We start from the raw sequence: 20,948 nt of genomic DNA, 5'->3' as shown, positions 1-20,948 counted from the left end.
ATATAAGATACTGGACAGCAGTTATTCTCTGCTGATAAGACATAGGTAATACATTTTAGAAGAATGCCTGTCATACCCACAATAGAAATGTTTGTTCTCTAAATCATCCAAAGAACTGTTAATGCTATCTTCCTTTAAATCATACTTCCTACTCTTTCTGAAAGTTCTAGCCCTAACAGAGCAGCAGCTTCCACCATACCTTAGTGCGTATTTTGTAATTTTCCAGTCAGACACAGTGAAGCTCAGAAATGCACTCTAGAAGCAAGTAAAATCCATCTCCCCGACTTTCCATAGGTCACAGAGGAGACGCATTCATACACTATTGTTGTTACACACATCCCTTCATTGTTTCCATGTGGCTAGTGGAAAGACACAGGGACCTCTGCGATGCCTGAGGTTCCCCCATAAAAGGCATAAAGGGGCTAGCTGTTGACCACAGCAGTAGTTAAGATTCTCAAGATGGGTGTTAGGTTCTTCCTCTTGTCAATGACCCTGGGAAGGGAGTTTAGGAGAAACAAGGACAACTGTGTCCAGCTGCGCTGAACAACCCTAAACTAGCCAGCCTCAAAAGGAGAGAAAGCCATTTAGGGAGAAAAGCAGGATACAAATAAAGATTTATTATTATAATAACATGTACCCAAGGAAGGTCAGGAGGGGCACCATCATGCACATACTCAGTCCACAGATGGGACAACAATTAAGAGCTATGCACACTGCCTACCAACCTCACTTTCTCACATACTTTCTCACACATTCTGCTGCTGCTGCAGATGTCTAATGCTCTGGGCTTTACCCCAACCCCAGCCCTCCTCTCATACCCACATTTCTCTGCCCCACACAACTCTGTGTCGGCCCCCACACCCAGTTTTCCACTTCTGACCCAAGACTCATATCTGCCCTCTCTTAAACGCCCATGCTTTATAACTCATTAGATTTGGTGCAACTGCCGTTGTGACAGATGATAAAGCAGCAGTAGATAATGACAACAAACTGCCCTTTTAGAAGCATTCAGGTAGCCATGTCAGAGACATGGGGCTGGGGATTAAGTACAAACCTTGGGCTTGGCTAAAGTGCTACAATGATGATTAAATACCAATTTTATGTGTTCATTCTCTTTTTGGCCACGTTGTCCTACACTTGTTTTATTTCAAAGTACCGTGTATATTTGGTGGCACTATACAAATGATGATGATGATATCATATTTCTTCCATTCTAAGATTTTTTTGCATATGAACATTTCTAAAAATCAGCTGCATCTTAGAAAGGCAGATGCCATATATAGAGGGGGGGGCATCTTAGAATTGCAGACGCGCTATATATATAGTGGTACTGAAATTAACATGCATCTTAATAATCAATTGTGTCTTAGAATAGAAGAAATACAGTAATAATTTACTTTATGGTTTAAAAAATCATACTAGTCCATTACTTAAGACAGTCATCAAGTCCCAGTGGTTGGAGTGTTGCTTTATGAAAAGGGTTCATAATAATAATCATGTACCTTATGGTATAAAAAACCTGTCTTCTTTCATGCTGAAGAGAGGCAGCATGGAGCAGTGGTTTCAATGAAAGCCTAAGCCTCTGGAGAAAACGCTTCATCATCATTATAATGTACATTATGGTTAAAAATTAGTCTTCTTTTAGGCTGGCCTATGACTGAAGTGACCCAGCATGGAGTAGTGGGTTTGAGTGTTGGACTACGACTCTGGAGAAAAGGGTTCATCACAATAATAATGTACTTTATGGTAGTAGTAGTAGTAGTAGTAGTAGTAATACCATATTTCTTCAATTCTAAGATGCACTCCCCTCCCAATATAATCTCTAAAAACAGGGTGCATCTGAGAATCATGGATCATGGGTGCTTTCATATTCTGTTGGAGGTATTGAAATGAACCTGCGTCTTAACAACCAATGAATTCTTATAATAATGTACTTTATGGTAAAAAAAAAACAAAAAACAAAAATGTCTTCTTTTATGCTGATCTAGATTAAAGAGAGCCAGTGTCAGTTTCAGTGTCAGACTACAACTCTGGAGGATAATGTCGTACTACAATGTCGTACTACAATGAAGCCTGAGCCCTGCCACATGCACAATGGTGGGCCTTCTTACGGCAACACCTGGGGCACTCGAAGTGGTCAGCTTCTGATCAAAGGAAATCTAATATAATGCCAAGTTCTTAAAACTTGTGGTTTTTTATACATTCTAACTGTATTCTCAATTTACTTCTGACATGATAAATATATATAAATATTTATAAAATGTGTGCAATGTGTTATGTTCATTCAATGTTTAATTTTTTACATTTTGTTGAGTTTTATAAGTTCATATTGAGATTATTTTATCCACTGTCTTTGATTTGTTGTTTGTCTGTTCTCCGTATTGAACATTTGCATTTTTGTCACTTTTGTTGGAAACTGCCTTGAGTCCCCTTGGGGAGATAGGACAGGTTACAAATAAAGTATTTATTATTATAAATTAATAATGTGCCTTATGGTAAAAAATGATTTCTTTAATGCTGGTCAGTGAGTGGTTTGAATGTAAGACTAGGACTCTTGAGAAAAAGCTTCCTCATAAGAATAAGGTATCTTATGGTATATTATTATTGTTGTTGTTGTTGTTAGATACACAGCAAGATTATTACACAGCAAACAAGATCACTATGCTGGCTTTTGTATTTGACCACATGTTGGCCACTTCCCAAGTGTCTAGGACTGTGTGATGTATCAGTGAATAATATGTGCAGATCCGAGTAGGGTGGCCTTATGCAGCTGAAAGATGGTAATTTTGTCAGTGTCAATCATTTTTAAGTGCATGTCAAGGTCTTTAGGCACTGCACCAGTATGTCAATCACCACTGGGACCACCTTTACTGGCTTGTGCCAGAGTCTTTGCAGTTTGATCTTTAAATCCTGATTTTGTGTAAGTTTTTCCAGTTGCTTCTCGTCCATTCTGCTGTTTTAAAAAGCTATCTTCGCTAATGCTTATCTATGACTGAAAAGAGCCAGCATGGAGTCGTGGCTTGAGCGTGTGACTATCGGCCCTTCCTGACAGGCCCTATATCCCAGGATCTGATCTCAGATTTTCTGCTTTATTTATTTATTTATGACATTCATATGCCGCCCTTCTCACCCCAAAGGGGACTCAGAGCAGCTTACAAGTCATATGTACATAAAACATACTATATTATTAGTACAGTACTAATACATCATTCATAATATTATTATTATATAATATTATATCATTGCTGGGGAAGGGGCTCTGATGTCGCAGGAGACAAGATGGAACTGTCTTCTCGGCTCCCTTGTTTACTCTGGCCCCAGAGTGGCCATTGGTGCTGAGGGAAGGGCTCTGATGTCTCCCTTCTTTACTCTTTAAACTGGAATATATGAGTCCCCACTACCAGATAATCTGAGATAAACATAAAACCTGGGATCAGATCCTGGGATACTGGGCCTGTCCTGAAGGGTCCTATGGCTCTAGAGCCCAGGGTTTGAATTCCTCCCTGCTTGGCCATGGCAGTGCATTGGGTGACCTGAAGCAAGTGACAGTCTCTCAGCCTCACTCTGCGAACAAACCTTGACAGGAGGAAACCCCTGTGAGGTCAGAAATTGCTTAGAAGCGCAAATGGTTGAATTGAACAGCAGTGCCTTGTGTCCCAGCAGCATCCCTTCACCTCAACACTCAAAAACAAGGGAATTCCAGTCAAGAAACAATCAGGGCCAGCTAATCACCTCCCAACAAAGGATTCCCCCAGGCAGGAAGCAGCTGCAAGGTTATTCAATGCTAATCAAGATGATTAATTGCAGCATTCCCATTTGCCTCAAAGAGGACATTCCACAGATATATAAACCCCACTTGCCTAGTTTCCAACAGACCTCACAACCTCTGAGGATGCCTGAGAAACGTCAGGAGAGAATGCTTCTGGAACACTGGCCATACAGCCCGGAAAACTCACAGCAACCCATCCCCTCACCTCTTTCTTCCCGCGATACGAGGCGAGGGTTCTCCATGAGGCTGGCCTGCTTCCCCTGACACACCTCAACGGGCGCCTCCTCAGCCCTCCCCACCCCCGCCGTATGTCACAGAGGGCCTTTCCGGCGGCCTGGGCGCCTCACCTGTCAGTGGAGGAGGCCCCGCTGCCTTCGCCCTCCTCCTCTTCCTCCTCCTCGCGCACGCAGCTCGCACTCCCCAGGCCCAAAGCCGCCCAGCCAGTTCCGCATCAACAGCCCAGGGAGGAGGAGCGAACCAACGCGACGGAGAGGGGAGGAGAGGGGGAGGCGGAACGAACCATTCACGGCCTAGAGGGGGGGAGGGCTGTGCGACGCCGAGGAGGAGGAGGAGGAGCCTTGAGCACCAAGGCCAGCGCATCCCTCGCGCACAGGGGCCAGCCGTCAAGGCAAACTGTGGAAAAACACTCAAGCAGGAGAACCCAAACATCATTCTCCCCTGGTTTCTGCTACTGTACCCTACCACACAGCCCTATAATAATAATAATAATAATAATAATAATAATAATAATAATAATAATAATTGTGCTGGTCTATGACCGAAATCCATTGTGCTGGTCTATGACTGTGTGGATCATAATAAATTGTGGCAAGTTCTTAGTGGGATGGGCATCCCAAGACATCTTGTCTCTCTCCTGAGGAATCTGTACAAGGACCAAGTCGCAACAGTCAGAACTGACCACGGAACAACAGACTGGTTCAAGATTGGGAAAGGCGTACGGCAAGGCTGCATCCTCTCACCCAACCTTTTTAACTTGTATGCAGAACACATCATGCGATGTGCGGGGCTTGATGAATGCAAGGCTGGGGTGAAAATTGCTGGAAGAAACATTAACAACCTCAGATATGCAGATGACACCACTCTGATGGCCGAAAGCGAGGAGGAGCTGAGGAGCCTTCTAATCAAGGTGAAAGAAGAAAGCGCAAAAGCCGGGTTGCAGCTAAACGTCAAAAAAACCAAGATTATGGCAACAAGAATGCTTGACAACTGGAAAATAGAAGGCGAAACCGTGGAGGCCGTGACAGACTTTGTATTTCTAGGGGCAAAGATTACTGCAGATGCAGACTGTAGCCAGGAAATCAGAAGACGCTTACTTCTTGGGAGGAGAGCAATGTCCAGTCTCGATAAAATAGTGAAGAGTAGAGACATCAGACTGGCAACAAAGATCCGCCTAGTCAAAGCCATGGTATTCCCTGTAGTAACCTACGGATGTGAGAGCTGGACCTTAGGGAAGGCTGAGCGAAGGAAGATCGATGCTTTTGAGCTGTGGTGTTGGAGGAAAGTGCTGAGAGTGCCTTGGACTGCGAGAAGATCCAACCAGTCCATCCTCCAGGAAATAAAGCCCGACTGCTCACTGGAGGGAAAGATACTAGAGACAAAGTTGAAGTACTTTGGCCACATCATGAGGAGACAGGAAAGCCTAGAGAAGACAATGATGCTGGGGAAAGTGGAAGGCAAAAGGAAGAGGGGCCGACCAAGGGCAAGATGGATGGATGGCATCCTTGAAGTGACTGGACTGACCTTGAGGGAGCTGGGGGTGGTAACGGCCGACAGGGAGCTCTGGCGTGGGCTGGTCCATGAGGTCACGAAGAGTCGGAGACGACTGAACGAATGAACAACACATGACCGAAATAAATGATTTGATTTAATAATAATAATAATAATAATAATAAATAATAAACAAGGAAGCTGATGAAACCATGGACCATCTCCTCAGCTATTGCAAGAAAATCGCACAGAGGGACTACAAACAGAGGCAGTTGACTGGCTTGTGCCAGTCTTTGCAGTTTGATTTTTAAATTCTCATATCGTGTTTGCTTGTGAGATCAGGAGTATTATGCTCCAAAACTCTGTCTGTCTGAATCCGGAAGTCCCAGAGGAGTTTGGCATGTTCATTCTCTGTAACTTTTTCCAGCTTGTGATCCCACCAGTTCTTTGCTGCAGGCAGATGGTACTTGTGGCACAAGTTCCAATGAATCATCTGAGCAATGGTGTTGTGCCTCTGCTTCTAGTCTGTCTGCGCAATCTTCTTGCAGCAGCTGAGGATGTGATCTATTGTTTCATGTGATTCCTTGCAAAGTCTACATTTGGGATCTGTTGTCGACTTTTCAGTTCTGGCTTTGATGACTTTACCTGCCCAGAAAATCAGGAGGCAGAGGGCTTCTGCAAGTGAAACAAACGGTAGAAGAAGAGAACCATGCACTGGCAGATTATGTGAAAGGCAGTCAAGAAGCAACATTGAGGGAAGTCAATAGTAGTAAACTGCTTAAAGTGCAAAAGACAAAGAGGGAATACCGTAAAAACACCATCCAGAGCAGAAGAGAAAACTGGCAGAAGAAGGCTCTCCATGGACAGTTCCTGGGGAAAAAATGAGAGCCAATTTGACAAAGAAAAAACAAAACTGTGGCTCACAAATAGAACTCTGAAAAAGGAGACAAAGGGACTGATTCTGGCAGCCCAAGAACAAGCCATTCAAAACAATGCCATCAAAGCCAGAATTGAAAAGTCAACAACAGATCCCAAATGTAGACTCTGCAAGGAAGCAGTTGAAACAATAGATCACATTCTCAGCTGCTGCAAGAAGATCACGCAGACGGACTACAAGCAGAGGCACAACACCGTTGCTCAGATGATTCATTGGAACTTGTGCCACAAATACCATCTGCCTGCAACAAAGAACTGGTGGGATCACAAGCCGGAAAAAGTTACAGAGAATGAACATGCCAAATTCCTCTGGGAATTCCGGATTCAGACAGTCAGAGTTTTGGAGCATAATACTCCTGACCTCACAAATGTGTTAAAAAACAAAGTATGGATCATTGATGTCGCAATCCCAGGTGACAGCAGAATTGCCGAGAAACAACTGGAAAAGCTGACACAATATGAGGATTTAAAGATCGAACTGCAAAGACTGGCACAAGCCAGTAAAGGTGGTCCCAGTGGTAATCGGCACACTGGGTGCAGTGCCTAAAGACCTTGGCCTGCACTTAAACACAATCGGCGCTGGCAAAATTACCATCTGCCAGCTGCAGAAGGCCACCTTACTGGGATCTGCATTATTCGCCGATGCATCACACAGTCTTAGGCACTTGGGAAGTGTCCGATGTGTGATCCAATACAACAGCCAGAAGAGTGATCTTGTCAACTGTGAACTCATCTTGTTGTGTTTCAAATAATAATAATGAGGAGGAGGAGGAGGAGGAGGAGGAGATGAAGCAGCAGCAGCAGCCATATTACTATTATGTCCTGCTCGCTGTCCCCCTACCATCACAATCACAGTTGTTGGGGACAAGAGACAGGGCCCTCTCCGTGGCGGCCCCTTGGCTATGGAATTCCCTCCCAAGTGAAATCAGATCTGCTCCGTCCCTCCTGACGTTCCGGAAAAAAGTGAAATACTGGCTCTGGGATCAGGCCTTTGCGGGTTAATTTGACTTGATGGCAAAGCTATGGTTTTAGTGGACTCAGATAGACTGTTTTTAGGATGCCAGCTTAAATTGGCAATTGTTTTAATGTTTTTATAATGTGTTATGCTGTTTTTACTTGATATGTATACCTATGTTTTTTTTGTTGTTAGCAGTCCTGAGTCCCTCTGCGGAGGTTGATATGGGACAGGATATAAATGTCCTAAATAAATAAATACCCCAGAAGATCAAGGCAGATAATCCACACTGCTGCTGAATATGCATGCCCAAGGTGGAATGCATCTCACCACATTAAAATAGTGGATGTGGCTCTTAATGAGACATGCCGAAGGAGCCAGGCATGCTAGCCACATGACCTTTAAGGTCATGTGAGAGCTGTTCGGCAGTGGAACTCTCTGCCCCGGAGTGTGGTGGAGGCTCCTTCTCTGGAGGCTTTTTTTAAACAGAGGCCGAATGGCCATCTGTTGGGGGTGCTTTGAATGTGATTTTCCTGCTTCTTGGCAGCGGGATTGGACTGGATGGCCTACAAGATCTCTTCCAACTCAATAATTCTATGATTCTAGGTGCTATCAATTTCTTTTCTTTTTTTCCTTCCTCCTTTTTTGATCACAATGATAAGGAGCTATGCAATAGTTCACTTTCATATTAACTTGTTTTCCTTCACAATCTTGAGTATCTCTTTTTTTGAAATAATAAACTCTGAAGCACAATTCTAGAAGTTTTTTTTATAACAGCCCACATTCTGTATTAGACTTTATTCTTTTGCGTGAGCATTAACATTTTTGCAAACAGTTAAAACACAGAATTAAAAGTCTGCAATTGCAAGGGGTTATACAAAAAAGATTTTAGAAATTGTTACAAGTGCTTTACAGAATAAAGGCCAGCAAAGAGAGAACAACTTCAAGTGCAAAATAGACACAAGGCCAATGACACTGGTATGGCACTTGCTGCAGAATCAACAATCATATTGGTTCATGGGCCCACACTCTCAGAAGGCTTGCAAAACGTATATCCTAACAAATAATGGAACATATACTCCTAAAACACCAAGGAATCTAAGAGTTAACTCCTGGCATTAAATAAGGTGGCATTTAGACATAGGAAGACAATAGAGAAGATATATCTGGATTTACTGGCAGATCTCCAAATGATTTCCAATCAATTGGCAAGGACTTCTGACTTTCAACTTTTTGATTAAGCAGAAACAAAACTGCCCTCTGTTCTAAACCATACTACTGAAATGAAGGAAGCCAAGAGCAACAAGGAATAAAATTCCACATAGTAGGGATGTGAGCCCTTTTTGTTAAAGGTAAATGAATGTATGAGCTCAGATTGTTTTAGCTGTTAAGTGTGATAGCTTTTGCACCAAATTTCAATTGATGATTCTCTGATTTCTAGTATAAAAAGAAGGGGAAGGGGCAATGCCACAAGCTTCATGTATGCCCGATTCTGCTCCAACAGTCTTATGTATTCTTTGTTTATGTATTGTTCATCCTGTCAATTGTATAACAGCATTGAATGTTTGCCTATATGTGTTCTGTATAAAGTTTGTACACTGCTCTGAGTCCCTTGAGGGGTGAGAAGAGCGGGATAGAAATGATGTAAATAAATAAATAGTCTGAACTAAATAAATAATCCAAACTATGATTAACTCTCTACAGCCTCAAACTGTAAATATTAAACTCTTTATGGGTAAAAAAAATACCCTCCAAAGGACCATCAATAAACAACTTGACAAATTTAAGGTAGAAACAGAGAGGTAATAAACATACATTTCAGAACAGATGAGAGCCCCTTAAGAAACACTGACATCCTTTGATGTTCCACACAAATTGGATTCTATTATTTTAGACAATGTTAAGAGCAAATCTTCAACAGGTATTTTTGGCAGTGAAAGTATTTTTTCAGTGGGGAAGAGAGAACATGCTTGACTTTTCCCAAAAAAAGTTTCATCAGCTACGTTTCCTTCCACATATGAATTCCATGTGTATAGTTAGCTTGCAAACACATGTCTGCAACATCACAAAGAGAAAGTAGTTTAGGAGGAGAGTTAGGAAAACTGTGGTAGGGCAAGGAATGGTGACTGGATTTGCTTCTGTAATGCATCAAAATGTATCAAAATATCACAGGAATTTATATCTTGGGGCAAAAAAATAGTAGAATTAGGAAAAATTGTAATAGATTTATATGATACAGGGCCATTCCTAAAAAGGCAATAAAATGGCATGTATGGCTCTAGCTTGCAGAAAGAGATGAAATGAAGAAAACACCACAAAATACCACAAATGTAAACTATTATTTGGAAGGTTAACGTGTGTTAGTCAGCCCAGAAAAACTCCTATGAAGTTACAAAACATGGATACGGAGGGAGGCTTGTTTTTGATAGTCCAGGAAAGCTGTGTGTGTCTGGATGGTGTGTCCTTGAAATGAAACTCAGAGAAATTATGTGAAAGGAGAAAGGCACTGGAAAAATTAGTAGGTTGAATTCTTCATTTCTGCTATGTTGAGGTTTTTCAGTTGTTGTCACATTACTCAAAGACTAAAGCATCACTGGGTCCACTTCGTTTGCCTTCTACATTGTCTCTTCAGAGCAAAGAAACCGCAGGACTATGTCCACATCACTTCCACATTTTAGAGAAGAGATGACAGGCTCTTGTTAGCAATAGGTAAATGGCAGGGCTCCTACAAAAGGTCACAGCCCTGAGACAGTGTGGTCATTCATTCACATCCCAGATCTCTGAAAGAAGTGGTGGAAGCTTCTTGTCCTGTAGCCGAAGAGCAAACACTTGCTCAGAATGAACGCTACTTAAAGTCCGAAGACTGACCAGTTTCATTAACATCCGTGGAAACATTAGATGATCCTGTAAAGTTGCACGCAAAAGGGTATTAATATCACAAAAGCCATTTGTCATTTTCAGCTTGCTATCTGCAAAGACGGATGATTAATACTTTCCCTTGAGGGTCATAAGATAGTAATGCATTTTACACAGCAAAAGTGATAAATACTATTACATCTATGACTATCCCAGTCAAATAATTTAATTCATCACAGCTGCAGTAACACCAGCAATTGGCAATGCTTTTTGTACTCAGAACAAATTTTAGAAATTCTAGGTATTTGCATAAACTCCTTGGAATACTTTGCATAATGAATTCAAATCTCAGCATCTGAGGGTTTCTTTTTTTTTTAATGGTACTTTTAAGAACTGGGCGAAGAAAGCAAATAAGCAACTAGGTGGTCAATAGTTAAGAATAAGGAACTAATTAGGTGTTATGTTAGGAACTAGGAAACCTGAGCAAGACAGAGAATTTGATCATTTTGAGGACAAAAAAAAATGTCCATTGAACTCGCAAATTTAACAATATTGTTTCCCTTCCTGCTGTCACTTGTCATCTCTAACTACAAGGACTTTGCTTCAAAGGCTATAATCAGCACCCAGCATCAAACAGCCGGATAGCTCCAGGCAGTCCCTGAGTAGGCATTTATTAGGTCTATAAATAAGAACCCATGTCCTTTCTCTTCCTTCCTTTCCTTTCATTCATAGCACTATCTAAATGCTATAAAAAAGAAAGGGGATAACAACTCAGTAACACAGAATCATAGAGTTGGAAGAGACCTCATGGGCCATGCAGTCCAACCCCCTGCCAAGAAGCAGGAAAATTCCATTCAGAGCACCCCAGACAGATGGCCATCCAGCCTCTGTTTAAAAGCCTCCAAAGAAGGAGCCTCCACCACACTCCTTTCATTCATAGAACTGACTAAATGTTATTAAAAAAGAAAGTTGGTAACAGCTCAGTAACAGAACTGGGGGACATATTTTGGGCTTCCTTGGTTGCTTCCAGATGACAATCTTCCATCATATTCTTACTGCTTGGGGGATAATGGGAGTTATAATCCAAAACAAGGGATTTTTAGTTTCTACTCAGCAGTGCTGAATGCAGAATGTCCCCTCTCCAATACTTAGCATTTTATCTTCAGTTAGACTAGGGTTTTAAGTAAAGGGGCTGGGAAATATCCTTGCCAGGCAGCGCAGCCTGGATTAAACAGACCAATGGTCAGCTTCATACATAAACAAGAGCATTTGTTTAATGATGTTGGTCATACAGCCAATTTTGTATAAACATTCTTTCTAAGACACAGAGCAATGCAAACTTTATCAGAATTTAGCTGAGACACTTACGTTTGGTCTGTGGATACAGATATAAGAATGAAGGGCTTCTACATAGGTATGTTGCAGTCTTTCCACAAGGTGCTGGTTTTGAACATTTGGCCTGTCTGTAAATAAGCAGGGTTCAGCTTTATGAATATGTATACGAGAAAGTACATTAGTGTCCAGAGCTCCCAAGTTTACTACCACTTTCAGAATCTGAACTCCCTAGTTGTTTCTAAAGGTCCAAAAATGTGTATTTCAAGCCACAGACTTCAATGTTATGCTGCTTCTCAAGTCCAGACCACAATTTCTGATGCATCATACAGCTTAGAAACAACACAGAGATGAACTCCTGTACCACATTTCCTGTAGCGTATCCATGTTGAAAAATGGCTTTGGCTATGTGTGACTCAGCCAAAGCCAAGTACCTTTAAGGCCCATCAGTTTCAACAGAAGAAATAAGCAAAAGCTAAGTGTTAATGGATCCAAGCGGCTAAGAGGCTTAAGGTGTGAACCAGCATGTCACTATTCAAATCCCGCCTCTAAGATAGATAGCTTTATACAAGCTTCTCCCTCTCAACATTAGTGCACACACCCCATCCAGCAATACATGGATAGATATATTCAACCTTATACAGAAAATTTTGCTGAGACCTCTGCATTACCATGAACAAGCAAGTATGTTTGTGCACCAATATTTACTCTCTCCTGCTTCCAGACAGCAGATTTGACTAAACAAACCAGAAAATCTCTATCTGTGGTTTGTTTAATATTACATTTGAATCATATTTTCTCACTTGTTATCAAGCCAAAATTATAAGTCAAGGTTTGTTCTTGGCTTAAGACTCTGGCTTGTCAGGGGGAAAAATCCAAGGAAAGATTTAAATTCAGACATCCAGTGCTTTGCAGACATATTCATTCCCCCTTTGACTTTTTTAACATATTATTGTATTCCAACCTGGAAATTAAATGGATTGTGTACACAACTGCATGCAAGATACTCAACACTGTAATGATACAAGTACACATTTTTACTGTTGCACAGAAGTTAAAAGTAAACAGAAACAAACCTCTAGGCTGTACATATCCATACAAAATACAATGGGGGCGGTTTGGCAAAAATTACAGCTGCAGCTCATCTCTGATAAGTCTATATTGGCTTTGTAATCTGTATTGTGAGTTTTCCCCATTTGTTTGGACAAAACTGTTCCACCTTTATCATACTGAATCAGTACCATTGGTGATCAGCCAATTCCCAATTGGATATAGCTCTAGGTTTTGACAGCACCATTCTAAGAGATTCGGGTAATTGGTTTGCAATCACTCCATAATTACTTTGGTTGTGTATTTACAGTCACTGTCCTACTGAAAAGTGAAACCTACACTCCAATCCCATGTGTCTTTCAGATTAAAAGGAGTTTACCCCTAAAATTACCCTAACTTTAAATCCATCCATCTTACCCTTAATGCTGAGCATGATTCTGTGGTCAACTTCTGTCAGAATTCTGCTGAGTAATGTACAAATGCCTAGGTCAAGGGTCCCCAAACTAAATCCCGCAGGCCAGATATGTGGCCCTCCAAGGTCATTTACCCAGCCCTCACCCTAAACTGAAACGACTTGAAGGCACACAACAACAATCCAAATTAACTTGGCTATCTCATCTGCCAAAACTAGGCCAACACTCCCATTGAAATATTGGTAGGTTTATCACCATAAAATTGATCTTCATTTTAAATATTGCATTGTTCTTTCATGTCTTTTTGCATTACAAATAAGATATGTGTGATGTGCATAGGAATTTACTCGTATTTTTTTCAAACTATAGTCTGCCCCCCCCCCCCCCCCCCAATGAACTGGCCCTCTGTTCAAAAAGTTTGAGAACCCCTGGATTACAGTACTGGATTCATTCCTTTCATGGCTTGGATTAGAGTATTAGATTTCATACTTTAGTCTCCCCCCCCCCCCCCCCCACAATCTGAGGGACTGTGAACCACCCCTCGGGTTAAAAAGTTTGAAGACCCCTGTCCTTGGGGGGTGACCTCTCACATTTGCTATTTTTATTTGCATTTTGCTGGGATCCTATGCCTTTAACAAATGTAGAGAGACTTGTGTACTGTTGGGTGTGCACCAAATTTTACAGCAAGGCCAAAAAGTTCAGTTATGATCTCATCAGACAAGGGAACTTTTCCCCATGTTAGCTGTGCCTTCCCACATGTATTTTGATACATATTTGTTTCAGAAATGGCTTTCTTCTCACCAATCCTCTATAAAGACCAGCTTTTTAGTTACTTTATATTTTGCCACAATAAAAATGCTTTGTATCTTCACAGTGCTGAGTATCCAGTGTCTAGTAATTAAATTGAATCCATTTAAATATAAAGTTCTAATACAATAAAATATTGAAAAGTCAAAAGGGGGAGTGCAATTTATTTGTTTATCTATCCATCTGGGAGACCAAGTTTCAAATTCCCTCTTGGCCACAGAAACCTACTGGGTGACTTGAATAAATCACCCTCTCTCATCCTCAGAGGAAGGCAAGAACAACCCCTCTGAACAGGTTTTGCCAAGAAAGTCCCCTGATATGATCACCTTAGAGTTGCCATAATTCATAAATGACTCAAAGGCAAACAATAACAATAACAAGGTCTCACTCCCCCCCCCCCCCCAATATGGGATGCAAACCAAAATTTTATAATCATGAAGGCTGTTGGAAAAAATTGCCTTACATTTGAGTTTAGTATCAGTAAATGCTAGCAGTCTTTTGTCAATGAACTATAAACTTCCTTGTTCAGTTATTTCCATTGTAAACATGTCCAACAACCTCTGCTAGAGAGAATCTGGCTCATTATACTTGGTTTTACTGAGCTCTGGAGACATTGCAGTGGTAATGTTTTGTAATTAAGTGAGTTGATTTGGGTGTCCACCTCTCCTGATTTTTAATGTCTCTTATGTAGATGCAAGCACCAGGGAATTGTAAAGGCTCTGTGAACCGAAGCAATACTTGAACTAAGGTGATAACAATGCAAATTAAATCCATTTCAGTTCCAGGTTGTAACATAACGATGTGGAAAATTTAAAGAGTGGGAGTGAATCCTTCATTCAGGCACTGTAGCGTTAAACAGCCAATCTGCTAGCAGGAGTGTTCAGTCAGCACGCACAGCTGCTTCCAGCTACCATTCTCAGGAATTGGATTTATCATGGTCTATGGTCTCTGTTTTTATATTAGGGGCTTCCATAGGAATATATCTCAATGTTCTAATGTTCTCATGAAACAAATGTATTTCCCCTCTAGGTCTTCAATGACATCATAGTAGAGAGTACGACTGTAGTCTGGATGTGGCAAAGCAAGGATCTATTTTGAAATTATGTAACAGTCTTCAAAAATACATCTGCTCACATTTAAATTTTAAAGTAGCAACTACTGGGCTGGGCTTTGGCACAGCGGGTTAAACCACCAGCTGTAGAAAATCTTGCCGATCAAAGGGTTGGCAGTTCAAGCCCAGGTTGAGGTGAACTCCCACTGTCAGCCCAGGATCTGCCCACCTGCTAGATCGAAAACAGTGAATAGATAAATAGATACCACTTTTAGGTACCCATAAGAACATGCTGGCAATCCGATTGGGAAGACGTCTACAGACAATAAAGCTCCTCGGCATGGAAGATGGAGTGACAGCTCCACCCTGTGGTCAGAGTTCAACACAGCCTCAAGAGGCCGGAGATGGAAAAGATGGGAAAAGCCTATACCACTGTTTATGTATTGTCTGTCCTTGTTAATTGTATAACAGCATTGAATGTTTGCCGAATATGTGTTCTGTAATCCGCCCTGGGTCCCCTCAGGGAGATAGAGTGGAATTTGTTGTTGTTGTTCATTCGTTCAGTCATTTCCGACTCATGGACCAGCCCACAACAGAGCTCCCTGTTGGCCATCACCACCCCCAGCTCCTTCAAGGTCAATCCAGTCACTTCAAGAATGCCATCCATCCATCTTGCCCCTGGTCGGCCCCTCTTCCTTTTCCCTTCCATTTCCCCCCGCATAATTATCTTCTCTAAGCTTTCCTTTCTTCTCATGATGTGGCCAAAGTACTTCATCTTTGCCTCTACTATCCTTCCCTCCAATGAGCAGTCGGGCTTTATTTCCTGAAGTATGGACTGGTTGGATCTTCTGGTGGTCCGAGGCACTCTCAGAACTTTCCTCCAACACCACATCTATCTTCCTTCGCTCAGCCTTCAATATGGTCCAGCTCTCACATCCATAGGTGACTATGGGAAATACCATTGCTTTAACTATGCGGATCTTTGTTGCCAGTGTGATGTCTCTACTCTTCACTATTTTATCGAGATTGGACATTGCTCTCCTCCCAAGAAGTAAGCATCTTCTGATTTCCTGGCTGCAGTCTGTGTCTGCAGTAATCTTTGCACCTAGAAATATAAAGTCTGTCACTGCCTCCACGTTTTCTCCCTCCATTTCCCATTTCCCATGTCAATCATTCTTGTTGCCATAATCTTGTTTTTTTTTTATGTTTAACTGCAACACAGCTTTTGCGTTTTCTTTCTTCACCTTGATTAGAAGGCTCCTCATCTCCTCCTCCCTTTCAGCCATCAAAGTGGTGTCATCTGCACATCTAAGGTTGTTAATGTTTCTTCCAACAATTTTAACCCCAGCCTTGCATTCGTCAAGCCCCGCACATCGCATGATGTGTTCTCCATACAAGTTGAATAGGTTGGGTGAGAGTATACAACCCTGCCATACGCCTTTCCCAATCTTGAACCAGTCTGTTGTTCCATGGTCAGTTCTTACTGTTGCTACTTGGTCCTTATACAGATTCCTCAGGAGAGAGACAAGTGATTTGGTATGCCCATACCACCAAGAACTTGCCACAATTTCTTATGATCCACACAGTCAAAGGCTTTAGAATAGTCAATGAAGCAGAAATAGAGTGGAATATAAATACTGAATATTATTATATTACTGTTGTCCCAATCTATTTTCACAGTGAGTTCCTTCAGTTATTACTTCTACTCTCAAAGTCTGGGGGCATATGCAATTTATATATGCCAGAGATTGAGATAAATTAACATGCCTACATTTCCAACCCCATTAAAGAATCATAGAATCATGTACTTGGAAGAGACCACAAGAATCATCCAGTCCAACCTCCTGCCATGCATTTGTTCTATGACACAGGGAAAGTTGCAAGATAACCTTGGTCTATCCCTAAGTGACAATGACAGCACCACACACCACATGTATGTATTTAAAGGCGGGGGGGGGGGGGGGAAACCAGGGGAAAATTCAGAAATAAACATCTGCTTTAAAATATAGAGATCAGAAACATCTACTAAACTAGCTGTTATCAAAATCCTAAAGATAGTCCAGCAAATCCTATTACCAGAGGGTGGACAGGACAAGACAAGACTCCCTGGTATAGTACAGCTCTACCTTGTCTCTTTGCTACTCAAGTAAAAAGAAAAAGAGCAAAAATATTTCCATGCAGGCTTCAGAAGGGAAAATTCAAAAACACAAATCAATAGCTTTAGTAGACTTGAATCTGCAGAGCCCATGGCTGAGGCTGACTCAGCTGGGAATGTGCATAGAAATGCAAATCTGAGTCTACAGCTGCCTGCTCATATTCTTTATTTAGAACTATTTCTAGAAAGGATGGTTTGGTTTGTTGCCTTGGATGATTGACAAATTGCAAAGACCTATGCTGCAAAATGTGAATTAGTATGCACAGTGCAAACTGCTATTCAGCACTAATAATAGTATCCTGCTGAATGATATATATGGGTGTACATACATTTCCAATTATTAGAAAAGTCCCATGCTCAGACACATGAACATATATTTCCTATCTTTAATTCACACTTTAATTCACTATTAAGTCATTCCACATCTTCCCACAAATCTTACCTGCAGAAAAAATGCTGATGGCAATTAGAAGTGCGTATTCAGCGTCATTAAGCTGCAAATCATTCATTCCCTTTGAAAATCCAAAAATGGGGTTAATGAATTCAAACTGAAGGCCTGTAAGGCAAATGCAAAGAACAAGATGTTAAAAAAGAAAAGTATTTTGCACATTGAAAATGGAAAAAGGGTACCAGATGAGAAATGTTGATGGGGCCTATTCTAAATTAAATAGAGACTTATTTAGTAAGGAAAGAAACTCTCTCCCTATATTTGGCCTTCTTTGTTTTTATCTCATTATGTCTGTTTTGTTCAAAATGAAATCTACATAATATACAGTATTAGTCCCACTTAGAATCAGAATCATAAAATGTACTGTCAAAGGCTTTCCTGGCCAGAATCACTGGGTTGTTGTGAGTTTTCCTGACTGTATGGCTATGTTTCAGAAGCATTCTCTCCTGATGTTTCATCTGTATCCATGACAGGTATCTCTCAATTCCACCACCACATCAAGCACGGTTGATGGGGATGAGACAGAGGGCCTTCTTGGTGGTGGCTCCATGGTTCTGGAATACCCTCCCAAAAGAGATGAGGTTAGCCCCAACTTCCAATCCTTCTGACCCAGCCTAAAAACATGGATGTTTAAACAGGCCTTTGAGTATGCTGTAATGGGCCTATATTAGGTCGACACTCTGGCACTTTAGTTTGTGAATTGCTGGCAGCTAGTTTTACATTTCTGCATTTTAAAATTGAGCAATTTTATTTTATGTTATTTGAGTTGTAGTGGTTGTTATTATAATTTTATGTGCTTTGGTTTTATACTTATGTACCATTTTATGTTATATGCTGCACCATGGAGTGCCATTGTAAGCCACCCCAAATCCCTCCAGGGTGATGGTGGTGTGATACAAATAAAGTTTATTGTTATTATTATTATTATTATTATTATTATTAGTAGTAGTATTATTATTATTTATCTTTGGTTGAATTCCTTGTCTAAAAAACACCATGACATACATGGGATTGTCGTATGTTGACAGCTGACTTGACACACAAACACATAACCTACAATATCAAATTCTGACTTCTACAGGAACAAAACCTAAATTTTATTTGTAAATGCAGAAAGGACTAAATAACCCCATAGTGAAGGGAAAAAAAGTTGTTACTTTGAATAGTGTTTAACTCACCAGCTTTGGCAAAGTCATCTCGATTATAGCTCAAATCCTTCAAAAAAGTGATACTTTCAGTTTCTGGACTGTAGCGCCGAGATGTCTCCAACAGCATCACCTTTAGCAGTAGAAACAGAGGAAATCTCACTGGTGACTGCAATGGCCACTTCTGGCAAGAGTCTTGATAAAAGGCATGCAGGTCTTACCTCTATTGTAGATGTCTTCAGAAGAGCAATCTGATCTTCCCTGGTAAGCTCAAGGAAACCTGGCAACTGCTTAGCAAAGTCCACAATCTCCTGTACAGAAAGGATTGCAAGCTCCGTGAAATGAGCAAACCGCTGCTGCCGTGCTTCACGGTGAAGGGGATCTGAAATTTGAGGCCACGGCTGGAAATCAACAAGGAAGCCAAGCAGAGAGGAAGAAAGGAAGAGTTCAATAAAGGGACAAAGCAAAAGCAGAAAGCCTACAGAAATGAATAAGAAATGTACTACTTCCTTCACATCACAGTTTTTGCACACTTCCAACACAAGCAGTCCCCTCCATTCCCTACCATTTACTGTTTTGATTGTTATCCCACCCCAAAAGTCATGTGTCTGCATCCAAAGTCCAGGTGATGTGCCATGCTACCCAGCTGGCAAAATAAAGTTCCTGTTTGCTTCCCACTGAGGATCATGCCTCCTGCTCAGCCTCTCCTAGGTGGAAAGAGAGCTGTAAAACACTTTGCATGGGAAAGCCTTTGGAAAATGTTTAGAAGTTTCAGTAGGTCCAAAATACTGTGACCAGAATGCCAACTGGGGCTAGTCACGGGGAGCATATAACTCCCTTGTTGAAAAGGAGACATTGGTTACTGCTTCAATTCTGGTGCAATTCAAAGTGCTGGTCATGACCTATAAAGCTCTACACAGCTTAGGTCCAGCCTACCTGCAGGTCCATGTCTCCCTATATGAACCTGCCAGAGTCTTAAGATACTTTGTGAAGGGCTTTGTCTCAGTCTCACCATCATCACAGACCCATTTGGCGAGGATACTGGAAAGAGTGGCTCCCATCATTTGGAATTTCCTTCTGTGGAAGGCCATTGTGGCTTCCTCTCGACTCTCCCTTTATCAGCAGGCAAAGATCTTCTGTTCAAGCAGCTGTCAATGATTAATTGCTTCCAGGGAGACTTTTTAAGGGACCTGTACTCTATTTTTATTTTTTATTTTTCAACTTTTCAAATTACATTCTTTAAAAAATTCCCCCCTTTGGCCAGCTTCTGGTCAAAGGACATTAAACATAATGGCAAGTTTTAAAAACACATTTTAGCTATCAACTCAACTCACTTCTGACACAATAAATAAATAACCTCACAAAAATGAAAAAACAACATTTTCTTGCCTTCCAACCCAGACATATTAAATGCAAAATTTGTTATCATCCTACTATCATACTTTATTTGATTGCAATTTGTATTGTTATATTGTAATTCTATATCATACTGTATATAAAATCTGAATCTCTACCCTCCACATTCATTAATACTTTATGACTTGCAAGTATCTTCACACCACACACACACACACATGTATATGTATATATATGAGAGAGATAAAAAAGGCTCCCAAACATTTTATTAAGTGTCTATTGACTGGGTTGCTGTGAGTTTTCTGGGCTGTATTGCCATGTTCCAGAAGCATTCCCTCCTGACGTTTTGCCCACATCTATGGAAGGCATCCTCAGAGGTTGTGAGGTCTGTTGGAAACTAGGCAAGTGAGGTTTATATATCTGTGGAATGTCCAGGGTGAGAGAAAGAACTTTTGTCTGTTGGAGGCAAGTGTGAATGTTGCCATTTGTCACCTTGATTAGCATTAAATAACCTTGCAGCTTCAAAGCCTGTCTGCTTCCTGCCTGGAGTATCTTTTGTTGGGAGGTGTTAGCTGGCCCTGATTGTTTCCTGTGTGGAATTCTCCTGTTTTCTGAATGTTGTTCTTAATTTACTGTCCTGAATTTAGAGTTTTTTACAACTGTTAGCCAGACATGAAACAGGGGAATTCCAGACAGGATAAAACCAGGGCCAGCTAACAACTCTCAACAAAGGATTCCCCCAGGCAGAAAGCAACCAGGCTTTGAAGCTTCCAGCCTATTCAATGCTAATTAAGCTGGCCAATTGCAAAATTCACACTTGCGTCCAACAGACATTCCACAGATATATAAATTGCACTTGCCCAGTTTCCAAGAGACCTCGCAACCTCTGAGGATGCCTTCCATAGAAGTGGGCAAAACATCAGGAGAGAATCCTTCTGGAAGATAAT

At 41.2% G+C, this 20,948-nt stretch overlaps 2 protein-coding genes across 37 annotated transcripts in view; both read right to left on the bottom strand.

Annotated features, from left to right (window-relative positions):
• The window catches only part of MADD (MAP kinase activating death domain), a 92,821-nt gene extending 88,568 nt beyond the window's left edge, over positions 1-4,253 (bottom strand). For 31 of the 34 annotated variants that reach the window (XM_060763147.2, XM_067462755.1, XM_067462760.1 and 28 more), the window contains exon 1: positions 4,117-4,252. The gene's annotated coding sequence lies outside the window, so the exon portion shown is untranslated. Of the gene's footprint in view, positions 1-3,974; positions 4,074-4,116 lie in introns of those variants that run through there. The other 3 variants (XM_067462766.1, XM_060763233.2, XM_067462756.1) reach the window with 3 other exon arrangements.
• Positions 4,254-9,708: 5,455 nt separating this feature from the next.
• NR1H3 (nuclear receptor subfamily 1 group H member 3) overlaps positions 9,709-20,948 on the bottom strand; it is a 54,271-nt gene continuing 43,031 nt past the window's right edge. For all 3 annotated transcript variants that reach the window (XM_060763462.2, XM_067462754.1, XM_067462753.1), the window contains 5 exons: positions 18,867-19,046; positions 18,679-18,778; positions 17,495-17,608; positions 11,613-11,707; positions 9,709-10,292 (listed from right to left, as the gene is read on the bottom strand). In XM_060763462.2, the coding sequence (XP_060619445.2) occupies positions 10,146-10,292; positions 11,613-11,707; positions 17,495-17,608; positions 18,679-18,778; positions 18,867-19,046 (636 nt within the window). In that variant the 3' untranslated portion in view covers positions 9,709-10,145. The remainder of the gene's footprint in view (positions 10,293-11,612; positions 11,708-17,494; positions 17,609-18,678; positions 18,779-18,866; positions 19,047-20,948) is intronic.

This window comes from Anolis sagrei, chromosome 1, assembly GCF_037176765.1.
Source record: "Anolis sagrei isolate rAnoSag1 chromosome 1, rAnoSag1.mat, whole genome shotgun sequence".
Lineage (NCBI taxonomy): Eukaryota > Metazoa > Chordata > Lepidosauria > Squamata > Dactyloidae > Anolis > Anolis sagrei.
This window is presented reverse-complemented; position numbering and strand designations above follow the sequence as displayed.